General features: G+C 48.0%; 1 protein-coding gene across 1 annotated transcript; it reads left to right on the top strand.

The window, feature by feature from the left end:
- The first annotated feature begins 929 nt into the window (after nucleotides 1–929).
- KLK13 (kallikrein related peptidase 13) lies at nucleotides 930–9,338 on the top strand. Its single transcript, XM_027514446.1, has 3 exons — nucleotides 930–981; nucleotides 6,687–6,823; nucleotides 8,362–9,338. Exons 1-3 carry the CDS (start codon nucleotides 930–932, stop codon nucleotides 8,548–8,550), a joined length of 378 nt encoding a protein of 125 aa, XP_027370247.1. The 3' UTR covers nucleotides 8,551–9,338.
- Nucleotides 9,339–12,389: the final 3,051 nt, after the last annotated feature.

Below are 12,389 nucleotides of genomic sequence, written 5' to 3' on the forward strand. Positions count from 1 at the left end.
GCGGAACCAGATCTGGGTCCTAGCTTGTCCTGGGAGCTCCGCCCCACTGAGAAGGGCCAAGCCCAGGCTGGGGGTGCCCAAAGACAGCCTGCTGAGCTATTGGGGGTGGAGAAGGGAAGGCCAGCAACAGGGAAACGATGAAGGCGCTGGGGGAGGGAGTTCAGGGGTTAAAAGCCATGGGTCGAGGCTGAAGTTGGAGGCAGCTGGCAGCAGAAGTCACGCGGGGCCCCAACCCAGGTAGGGTCCGCCTATGGCAGAGGCAGGAGCACTGGGAGGGAGGAGGGTCGGAGAGAGCGGGAGACAGCTGAGTCAGGGAGATGTAGGCAGAGGCCAGAGGCAGGGTTCCAGACAGAAATTTGCAGAGGTTTGAGAGGTGAAGCGGACAGGGAGGCCTGGCGTGCTGCGATTCATGGGATCGTAAAGAGTCGGACACGACTGAGCGACTGAACTGAACTGAACTGAACTGAGAGGTGAAGCAGCAGAAAGATAAGATGCTCAGTTTTAGACCAGGGATCCGAGAGGGGAAAGGCGCCTGCAAACAGTAGAGAGGGGCAGGAGAGTGCACAAGGATCCAGCTGGCTGGAGGGCTGGGGTGGAGGGACTGGCCACCCAGGGTGAAGGGCATCGAGAGAGCTGCAGCCCCTGGGAGGGATGTGCAAGCTGCCCCTCCCATCGCGTTACCGGGACCCCCACCCCACCCCCACACACACACCAAGAACGGAACTGGGAGATGGGGGGTCGGTGCAGCTTCCAGGGTCAAGGTTTTCAGAGTAAAGGAGAGGACACTCAAGACTGGAAACCCGCAGAGCAGAGCAGGCAGGGAGTATCCAGAGGGTAGGGAGTATCCAGAGATGGGGGATTCTGGCCCGCTCTTACTCCCTTTCAACTTCTCAGGCTCCGCCCGCCCTGCCCCCCACCACAAAGTCACTATGTGGCCCCTGGCCGCTGCGATCTCTTTCCTGATGGTGGCCTGGTCAGGAGGTAAGAATGCAAGCCGCGGGGGCGGAGGCGGGGTGGCCACTGCAAACAATGGTAGGAGGCGGGAGCCGCAGGGAGCCGCAAGCTCCGCCTCCAGCCCGCTGGTGGGCGGGGCGGGGCGGGTCCCGGGGCGCAGGCGTGATTCCTGCGTGTCCCTGCGTGACCTGGTGACCCAGCTGGGGTCAGTCCATGCTCCGCACCTACCCCAGACCTCTCCCTGGGGTATCCCGGTTCAGATGGGCTTGCCCTATTGTTAAGCCTTCTAGATCTTGCACACCAGCCCTCTCACTGACTGTCCTACTCTGTACCGGAAAGTCCATCCCCAAGACCTTCCCAAGTTCAAGAGTTAGAAGACATAGACAGGGGTTCAAATCCCGACGCCTGGGGTCACAGTGGGATGACTGAGTGAGCATGTGTATGAGTGTACATGCACACGCATGCGCGCGCGCGCGCGCGCACACACACACACACACACACACACACACACTGCTTTATTGGTAGTATTCTGTCTCTAGTCTCAGGCCCTTCCAGAACCTAGATTGTTCTTTAGTCCTTGATAATCATTACCGTGTTAGTTGCTCAGTCGTGTCTGACTCTTTGCAACCTCATGGACTGTAGCCTGCCAGGCTCCTCTGTCCATGGGATTTCTCCAGGCAAGAATACTGCAGTGGGTTAACATTCCCTTCTCCAGCTTCCTGACCCAGGGATCCAACCCATGTCTCCTGCATCTTCTAACTGACACGAAGATTCTTTCCTATCTGAGCCACCAGGAAGGAGACCCCAAACCTGATTCCACGCAGAGCTGGTCCCCAGATATTCCTCTCCTCCCATTTAAGTCCCCTTTCCCTGCCTTGGCAGGCGAGTTGTCTGGAAACCCCATTCATCCATTCATTCAGCTGACAGCTGAGCAGCAGGCACCATGCTAGGTGCTGTACAAGTAGACACAGTTGCTGTGTTCAGCATCCAGAACCTAGCAGGGATGGATGCTGGCATCATTCAGACAATTCCCCTAATAGTTAGTTAAAACTGTGATGCAAGGTGATGGTTTCAAGGAGCCAACCTGGAAGCCCAGAGATGTAGTGGCAGTTCCTGGCCCAGAACCGGGGCCCCCAAAGGACTTGACGCCTGAGCTGGGACCCGAAGGAGGGGGTCCTCAGGCACCCATCACCACTCTTGGGCTGAAGGCAGGGTAGCTTCTGTCTTGTGGTGACACCCCTAGGACTCCCGTATCCCCTCCTGGTGCCATGCCCCGGAGCTAAGAGCTCCACATGCAGGTCTTATGGAGCCCTTAACAGCCTGGTGAGGTAGGTGCATGGTAATTACTCCAGTTTCATAGCTGAAAAACCCAAGATTCTCAGACAGCAAGGTCCTGCCCCAAAGTCAGCAGCAGTGCCTGAGTCAGGACCTTAATCCATGTTGCCCGCCCTGTCCTCCACATCCTGGACTTTATGCTCTGGCAAACCATCTCTGGAGTAGAGAATGGCAACCCCTGCCAGGACTCTTGCCTGGAGAATCCTATGTACAGAGAAGCCTGTCAAGCTACAATCCGCACGGTCACGAAAGAGTTGGACACGACTGAAGGGACTTCACACAAACCATCTTTATTTTCAACCTAATGGGCTTCATAGAGGCAACTTTATTTTTTTTTTTTTTTTACTTAGAGCATATTTGAAGTTAATATCACTATTCTAAGTGGAAAACAGCATCTTTTGCTATAAATAAAGGTAAAGGAAAAGGGCGACAGAAGATGAGATGTTTGGATGGCATCGCCGACTAAGTGAACACGAATCTGAGCAAACTCCGGGAGATAGTGAAAGACAGGGAAGCTTGGCATGCTGCAGTCCATGGGGTCGCAGAGTCAGACGGGACCTAGCGACTGAAGGACAACAATGGAAAAAAAAAAATCAGTTCTGCACAATGAACAAAAAAACAGTATTTATTGAATTGGACCAATATTGTTTTCAATTATAATATTTATTGAATTGCCTGTTGATGACAGGCAATTTCCCTTTCTGACCTCCTTCAATAATAGGCAGTTTCCCTTTCTAACGTCCCCCATAATAGGAAAGGCAGCTGGTTCTACTTACTTTGGGGGGTTGCCAGCCAAAGGCAACCTTCTGCTTCCTCCTGGTTTGAAAAGGTGACCTCAGCAAGACAAGAGAGATGTTAAAAGGATATGAGCACCATCATGCAAACTTTCTCCTGTCAAAATCAGGTTTGAAAGAGAAGTGATGATGACTCAGTTTCTGAGGGTGCAATTAATATCACTCCCTGCTTCCTGAGTGCTTGCTCCACACCAGGTCCTGTGTGTGTCTTGAATGTAGGATCTCACGGAACCTACGACTGTCTGATGAGAGACGAACTATAACTTTCCCTCCTTTACAGCAGAGAAAACTGAGAGTTGTACCCAGCCAGGAAGTGGCACATTCAGGATTAGACGTCCTTTTATTTTTTTCAATTTCTTTGCTTATTGTATTTGTCTCGACTGCGCTGGGTCTTGGTTGGTGCACCGGGCTTTCCCCAGTTGTGGCGCGCAGGGGCTACATTTCCTTGCGGTGCTCAGCTTTCTCCATGCGGTGGCATCTCATTGCAGGGACTCTAGAGCATGCAGGCTTCAATGGTTGCAGTGCACAGGCTTGGTTACCCCTCAGCATGTGGGATCTCCTGGGACCAGGAATCAAACCTGTGTCCCCTACGTTGACAGGTGGTTTCTTAACCACTGGACCACCAGGGAAGCTCCAGGATTAGATCTTCTTTGTCTCTGTGTGGACTGCTGTGCCTCCAACCTGGGTCTCCTGTATTGCAGGCAGATTCTTTACCATCTGAGCCACCAGGAAAGTTCCCTTCACAGAGGTTATGAATGGTATTTAAGGTCATGAAGGCACTCAGCAAATGCGTTTAGAAAGGATGGAGGAATGGATGGATGGATACTGCCTAGGTAGGTAGGGTAGGACCACCTCTACTCCTGGAAATCAATCCCTATGGTGGACCAAGACAGAAAATTCAGGTGGGAAGAAATCAGGCTTCTGCTTACGTATCAGAAGCTTCCTCATTCCCCAAACCCTTCTTTTAATCTCCAGTGGAGGGTTTGGCGCTTCTAGAAAGAAGGGACATCAATCTCTTCGCCCCAGCTCATCTCCACTACGTAGAAAATGGCAATGCCAAGAGACCGATAAATGAATCATCAGTTCCTGGCCACCCAGAGCAAAATTTTGACTCAGTCCCCAAGCCCAAGAACCGTAACGCCCAGCCTCCTTTCCCTGTGAACCCCAATTCTCTAACACGTTCTCTCCTCCACCAGGCATCTCTCGGGAGTACCCCAAGATTCTCAATGGCACCAATGGGACCAACGGGTTCCTCCCTGGTGGCTACACCTGTATCCCCCACTCTCAGCCCTGGCAGGCAGCCCTAAAAGTGCAAGGGCGGCTGCTCTGCGGGGGAGTCCTGGTGCACCCCAAATGGGTCCTCACCGCGGCGCACTGTCTAAAGGAGTATGTGGGGCCTCGGGGAGTGAGGGGTGGGGATGAGACTGTAACTGGCGTGGTGCGTGGGCGGAGCAGAATTTGAGGATGAGGTTGGACTTGGGTTGTGATGGGCATGGGGTGAGCATGAGGTTTGGTGGAGACGTGGGGGTATGGGTATGGACAGGGAGTCCCAGCAGAGGACTTGGAGGAAACTGGAGTCAAGGATGTGGAAGCAGACACCTTTGGAAATAAGGAAGGGGGTGGGGAAGGGTGAGACTGGGGATGGGAACGGAGACGAGCTCCTGGACCCCTCTGACCACCGGCTTCTTGCACCCGCAGAGGGTACAGAGTGTACCTGGGCAAGCACGTCCTGGCGCGTGTGGAGGCTGGGGAGCAGGTGAGGGAGGTGGCTCGAGCTATCCCCCACCCTCGGTACCAGAGCAGCCCCACCCACCTGAACCATGACCACGACATCATGCTTCTGGAACTGAAGTCCTCTGTGCAGCTCACCAGGCACATCCAGACCCTGCCCCTCTCCCACCATCACTGCCTGCCCCCCGGCACCTGCTGCCGGGTGTCTGGCTGGGGCACCACCACCAGCCCCCAGGGTACGCACCCGCACGGGTGGCCGGTGGCCGCACAGAGCGGCCGGGGAGACTGGGGCAGAGACGGGAGGGCAGGTCGGAGCAGGAGTCTTTATAGATAAAACTAGATTTATTAGACATGGGTTAAGTCATGAATCGCATAGTGATATATAAAGGTATATATATCCTTCATGTAAATATAGAAGTGTAGATAAAACTAGATTTATTAGACATGGGTTAAGTCATGAATCGCATAGTGATATATAAAGGTATATATATCCTTCATGTAAATATAGAAGTGTAAATACGTAAAAATATAAATATGAAGTTATATAATGTTACATATAATGTATAGTTTTGTATATCCTTTATAGAATATATAAATGTAGCATATATAAATATATAAACATAAATGTATATTTATAAAGAATATGCAAATGTGTGAATATATATCAAGTTATATTTATATTCTATATTTATAAAGACTATATAAATATAATTGTATATATAAGGTTATATTTATATTCTATGTAAAGAATACTTAAATGTATGTAAAGTTTTATTTATAAAGAATGTATAAATATAAATGTATAAGTATATATAGTTATATTTATAGTCCATATTTATAAAGAATATGCAAATCTAAATGTATAAATATATATAGCTATATATAATATGTCATATCATGTAAATGATTAGTTATATTTCCTTTATATAAACATGCATAAATTTACCAATACAGAGCTATAATTACATATGTTATATACCATATATAAAATTATGTTTCCTTTATATAAATATATATAAACTTATATGTAAAAATATATAATATATAGTATATGTACATATTTATTTGGATCATATTTATATGGATTGACATAGTAAAATATCTGTATATAAATATGTAAATTATAGAAATTAGATTTATTTCCTAAGCTATAAATGATATATTTATTTAAATACATTGTATTCAAATAACATATTATACATAAGTATGTATTTAAATATATATGTATCATTTATAATTTAGAAACTAAATTTAATATATTGGTTATTAAGTATAATAAAATATAAATAAATACATCTTTTGGATATAAATATGATATATATATGACTGTAAGTTGAGCTCTATAGCAGCAAGAGCCTTTTGCACCTCCTTAGCCGTCCCTCGCTCTCCCCTCGTCTCATCTCCACATCTCTCTTCCCAGCGTGCCCCACCCTTCTTCCCACCACTCTTTCCTGCTCTCTTGCATCTCCTTCCGTCTCTCCTCTTCCCTGTGTTTTCCCCATCTCCGGTTCTCTCTCATCACCGCTGCCTTCCTGTCTCTTCCCACCACCTTCTCTCCATCTTTCTGCATCACTTTCTCCACCTCTGTCCTCACCTACCTCCCCACTTATATCTCTTGCTGAGATGTATTTATTTACCCCTTACCATTCCTCTCCATCTTTCTCTCTACTTCTCATCCTTTCTTCGAGCTCTCCCCCACCTTCTCTCCACATTTCTGTCTTCCATCACTTTACCCAAATACATATCCCATCTCTTCTCCCATTTTTGTCTTCCCATCGTTATTTTCTACAGACTTGCTGCCCATCCAACTTCCACCCCATTAACCTGTCCAGAATAGACATCCTTAGACCTTCCTCTCTCTCTCCTCCTCAGTGACTTTCCCCCAAACCCTCCAATGTGCCAACATCGAGCTTCGCTCAGATGAAGAGTGTCGTCAAGTCTACCCGGGGAAGATCACACCCAACATGCTCTGTGCCGGCACAAAAGAGGGTGGCAAGGACTCCTGTGAGGTGAGGCCAAGGGGGTGGTGTGTTGCCACAAGCCAGGAGGTGGGGACTGATGCTTGGGGGGAAGGATTTGCTTCCAGCCTTGGGCAAACCAGTCTTTGCAATGTGAGATGTCTCTTAGCATAGAGGGTCAGGATAAAAAGAGGGTGCCCACAGCTGGCAAACAGAATTTATCTTAAGCCTGGGCTTTGACTGGCAGTGGCTACCCAGATCCTTGTGTTGAGATATATAAATGTTGGATCTCCTTTGGTTTGAGTGACAGAAACCCAACACAAACTAGCTTAAGCAAAACCTTGGCTTTTGTGACTGAAAAGTCCAGGATGTCTTGTTTCAGGAATGGGTGGATCCATTATCTTACACATAATGTGTAAGAATCTCTCTTTAACTCTCAGCTCTTCTGTTTTGGTTTCATTCTCAGTTAAACTTTCCCCATGCCATATAGCATGTTGGCCCCAGCAGCTTTGGTCTTAAATCTTACCCTCTAAGGAACCATCTTTGAAAGAGAGAGGATCTCCTTTCCAACTGTGTACATAATCTCTGAGCATGATTCTCTTACTAGGCTGACTTAGGATATCTGACCCTTGAACATCACTGGTTAGGACTGCATGGGTTCACTTATACATGAAGTTTATTTCAATAGTAAGTACTACAGTAAATACACGATTCAAGGCTGATTGAATCTGCAGATGCAGAACCTCAGACACTGAGGAACAGCATATATATAGAGGGCTAATTACAAGTTATAGGGGGAGTTTTATTGTGCACAGAGTCCGTGCCCTTAACCCTTGTGCCATTCAAGGGTCAGCTGTATTGTGTCCTGAGCCACCACTCTAGCCAGAGCTGTGGGGTTCTCTGATGGACCAAGTCTGAGTCGTGTGACTAGCTGTGGGGGCAGACAGAGGCATGGACAAGTTGTATGGATTGAAAGTGGGAGAGAGGGCAGTCTCCAAATGAAAAAATCAGGAGGCTGTCATCAAAATAAGGGGAAATGGGTACTACACAGGCAAACAAAATATATTAAAAAAAAAAAAACAAAACCTATGCCCAAGAGAGGGGGGCTTCTTAAGATTGAGTTTTGGTTTCGTGGGAAACGGTATGATAATGAAGTAGTAATATGAGTCTTATCAGTTAGTAATGTCTGCCCTGGGCCCAGAGGGAGAAGTGGCCCTTCAGGTGTATTGCATACCCTACCAGGAACATGGCTGGATTAACTCAATAGTAAGACGACACCAAGGAGCCATAAAGTCGAAGCAGGGTTGAGAGGTGGGGAGGGGTAGCAGGTGAGATCTGGGGCCAGAGAACCAAGAACAGTGGTGTGAGGTAAGCCACCACCATTTTAATGGGACTGAAGAACAGAAAAACAGGGAGAGACACAGAAATGTCTGTCTGTTTCTCTGTCTCAGAGTTTATCTCTCTCTGTGTTTGTCAGCTTATCTTTGTTTCTCTCTCACCCTCTCTCTGTATTCCTGTCTCTATCTCTGCCTCTATGTGTGTCTCTGCCTTTGTTTAGGACACCCCGCCTCTCTCTTTCTCCCACTTAGGGTGACTCCGGGGGTCCCCTGGTCTGTAACGGAACACTTCATGGCATCATCTCCTGGGGAGACTTCCCATGTGGGCAGCCCAACCGGCCTGGTGTCTACACCCGAGTTTCTCAGTATGTTCCATGGATCCAAGAAACAATCCAAAAGCGGAAAACTTGTAAACAGGAATGGACGAAGGGCCCACAATAAAAGTCGGGTTGGCGTTCCTGCTCTCTTACTCGGTTTGCCCAGCCCTTCCCTGTCCCTCCCAAAGCGTTCCACTTGCACCAGCAACCCATGTTCTCCAAACTTCCAATGCCAGCTGACACTGCACGTTTCAAAAGCATTCAGTCATTTTCAGCATCATGCTCTCCCAGACGTTGCATCACTGAAACATCCCAGTCCCCTGAACGTCCCAAAGAAGACAATACTCCGGATGTCCCAACTGTTTCAACATAAACCTAGATCACCATCTGAATGTGCAATCTGTGGAACACTTGAATGCCTCCGTCTGTCCATCTCAACGATATTCTATGTTCTGTGAATGGAACTTCCTTGACAACATCCTATACCCCTTCAAGTATTTATTCACTGCCAATATTCTAGATCCGTCTATGTTTTGTACTCAAGAGAGTTCTAGACTCCCAAGACATTTCTTCCTGAAAATATTGTCTGCAGTATATTCTGCCCTGACAACATTATGTGCACCTCTGATTCGTCACAGCTAACGTTGGAGCCGCATGACGGTTCGTTCATTCAAACGAGCCTCGGGAAATTCCTGGAGACATTTCTGGGTCTCCCCAGTTGTCCCATTCCTACCGACATTCCATGTTCTGCCAGTATTCCCTGTCTCTGAACCCCCGTGCGCATTCAATATCAACAGTGCTCTAAACTCTAGGGTGCTGGGGTCGACTGCTCCAAGAGGCCTCCGTGCTCCTTTGCTGCTGCTGTTGTTCAGTTGCTAAGTCTGTCCGACTCTTTGTGACCCCATGGACCGCAGCACACTAGACTCCTCTGTCCTTTACTATCTTCCTGAATTTTCTCAGATTCATGTCCGTTGAGTCAGTGATACCATCCAACCATCTCATCCCCTGCCTGCCCCCTTCTCCTCTTGCCTTCAATCTTTCCCAACATCAGGATCTTTTCCAATGAGTCGGGCTCTTCACATCAGGTGGCCAGAGTACTGGAACTTCAGCTTCAGCATCAGTCCTTCCAGTGGATATTCAGGGTTGATTTCCTTGAGGATCAACTGGTTTGGTCTCCTGGCAGCTATTGTCCACCAAATCTTCTGTTCTTTTACCCACAATCCTTGTTCAGTACCCCGTGATGTTACATCTTTGTCTATGACCCTCAAGTGCAGTGGTTAGATGCCCAAGTGGAAAGTGTAACAAAGGCAAAGACCGTGAGACAGGAGCCCGCCTGATGTATTAGATTAGAGAAGAAGATGCAGAGGTTGGTGTGGAACGACTGCAATGGCCCAGGTGACAGCAGATGGTGCTTGGATCAGGGTGCCATCCTTGGAGGAGTTCAGGGATCAGATTTTAGATCTGTTTGAGGGGATTGTTACACAGCGTCTGTTGATTTCAGCCAGAGAATGTGAGAAAAAGAGGAGGATCGAGGGGGCAGGAGGGATAAATTAGGAGCTTGGGATTGATGTAAACACACTACTATATATAAAGTAGATAATCAACAAGGACCTACTGTATAGCACAGGGAAGTCTACTCAGTACTCTGTAATAACCTATATGGGAAAAGAATCTGAAAAAGAATGGCTATATGTATATGTTTAACTGAATCACTTTGCTGTACACCAGAAACTATCTCAACATTGTAAATCAACTATACTCCAATATAAAATAAAATAAAATAAATTTTCTTTAATGTTCAACATTAAAAAAAAAAAAGAGGATCGAGGAGTCAGGATGGAGCTGCCATTTACTAAAATAGGAGGAAGCTGAAGCAACATTTTTGCAGGGAAAGGCCAGGAGTTTGGGGTTCAAACTGTGTATCAGATAACTAAGCAGCCATAAACTCTGCCCTCAGCGGTTTCACAGGAAATAAACAACACAAAGTAAATAACTGCAAATCGTGATTGTTGTTGTAATTCAGTTGCTCAGTCCTGTCTGACTCTTTGCGACCCTGTGGACTGTAGCCAGAGGCTCCTCTGTCCCTGGAATTTCCCAGGCAAGAATACTGGAGTGGGTTGCCATTTCCTTTTGCAGGACATCTTCTGACCCAGGGATGGGACCCATGGCTCCTGCATCCTCACATTGGCAGGCAGATTCTTTACCACTGAACCATAGCCGGGTGGGGGTGGGGGGAAGCCCGCACTAGCAAAGGATATACAGTAATAAAAAGCGATCACAAAGGATACGGAGTGACAGAAATACTAGCAAAAGATATACAATAATAAAGGTAACAGCCGAAGGAAATGAGGGCAAAAGGAAATAAAGAAGGAAAACAAAAAGTGGAGGCTTGTACAGATCATTAACAATAATGTGCCACCAACGAATTCACTTCTCCCCATCTGAGGATGAAGAACCATCTCAGTGTATTAATAAAGTTAAAGAGAACATCACCTACTTCAGAGGACTCTTAAGAGGACTGATTTCATACGTGAAAGCACTCAGAACACCTGGTACTGAGTGAATGCTCCCTAAGTGGCAGCTGTCACGAGCATTATTGTTCTTATTATTGATGTCATTGTTATGGTACCCTGTCTCCAAGGCTCCAGCCCCAAGCAGGTCGCCTTGGGTGGCAGTTGAAGATCTGAGAACCGGAGGCGGAGGTCCAATCCTTCCAGCGGAACAGAAAATAATGACGTACTTGAGCAGGAGGCTCTGATTGCCAACAGGACTTTAATTCAAGAAGGCCAGCCAGGTGGCAGGCTGTTCAGACCGCCTGCCTCCCTTGCATCTCCTGGGACTTTGTAACCACTTGCCCACTCCTTCCTGTTTTGCCCCAGGGGGATTTTTAATAACAATGAGATCCTGTGTAAGAAGGAATTTGGAGGCCTGTGGAGGAAGAGAGGAGGGGAAAAGATGGGTGGTGGGGAAGGGGGAGACCAAAGCAAAAAAAGAACACTTCCTGTCATCAGTCCAGCAGATAACGCCCTCTCAGATCTTTCTCTCCAGGCCCCAGTTGGGGAAATATCAGCTCCCCCCATTTTACAGCGTGTGGACCTAAAGACAATCCAGCAGTGAGTCAAATCCCTCCAGACTGATGGAGACACCTTCCTGTATTTCTGCTCTGAGAACATCCCCAGGGACATTCCTTCCCATCCACCACCCCCCTCCATGCCCCACCCCCACCCTGCAAGTCCAGAAGGATGCAGGTCCTGAGCCACTGCCCCACTTGTGAGGCCCTGTTTGGTTTCACTTTTTGCTAAATTAATTAATTGTTTGGCTGTACTTGGTCCTCGTTGCTGCACAGGCTTGTCTCTAGCTGTGCTGAGTGGAGGGGGCTACTCTCTGGCTGTGGTGAACTGGCTTCTCCCTGCAGTGGCTTCTCTTGTTGCGGGCCACGGACGCAAGGATGTGCAGGCTTCAGTAGGTATGTGCTCGGGCTTAGTTGCCCCGCCGCATGTGGGATCTTCCCAGACCAGGGATCGAACTCCTGTGCCCTGCATTGGCAGGTGGATTCTTAACCACTGGACCACCGGGGAAGTCTTTGTGAGCCCTTGTTTAAGGGACTAGGCTGGACTCACCAGGTGAATGGGAGCAATGGGCATATGAGCCCACAATTTCATCCTAACAAATTCAATGTTAAGATGAAAGAAGCAGATGGGTTGTGAGCGGGTTGAGGAGGTTGGACACTCAAGTCAGGCTTTTTGGAGGAAGGGAGGCACGCATGCGTGCCAAGTCACTTCAGTTGTGTCCGACTCGTTGCGACCCTGTGGACCGTAGCCCACCAGGCTCCTCTGTCCCTGAGGATTCTCCAGGCAAGAATACTGGAGTGGGTTGCCATTCCCTACTCCAGGGGATCTTCCTGACCCAGGAATTGAACCTGAGTCTCTTATATCACCTGTATTGGCAGGCGGGGTTCTTTAC

This window comes from Bos indicus x Bos taurus, chromosome 18, assembly GCF_003369695.1.
Source record: "Bos indicus x Bos taurus breed Angus x Brahman F1 hybrid chromosome 18, Bos_hybrid_MaternalHap_v2.0, whole genome shotgun sequence".
In the NCBI taxonomy this organism is placed as follows: domain Eukaryota; kingdom Metazoa; phylum Chordata; class Mammalia; order Artiodactyla; family Bovidae; genus Bos; species Bos indicus x Bos taurus.

What these genes read in the sequence shown, in the direction of transcription:
- KLK13 (XM_027514446.1), top strand. Translation starts at nt 930, where the DNA reads ATGTGGCCCCTGGCCGCTGCGATCTCTTTCCTGATGGTGGCCTGGTCA. An exon ending in GATGGTGGCCTGGTCAGGAG is followed by an intron (nt 982 to 6,686) that starts GTAAGAATGCAA and finishes TCTCCTCCTCAG; the next exon opens with TGACTTTCCCCCAAACCCTC. An exon ending in GTGGCAAGGACTCCTGTGAG is followed by an intron (nt 6,824 to 8,361) that starts GTGAGGCCAAGG and finishes TCTCCCACTTAG; the next exon opens with GGTGACTCCGGGGGTCCCCT.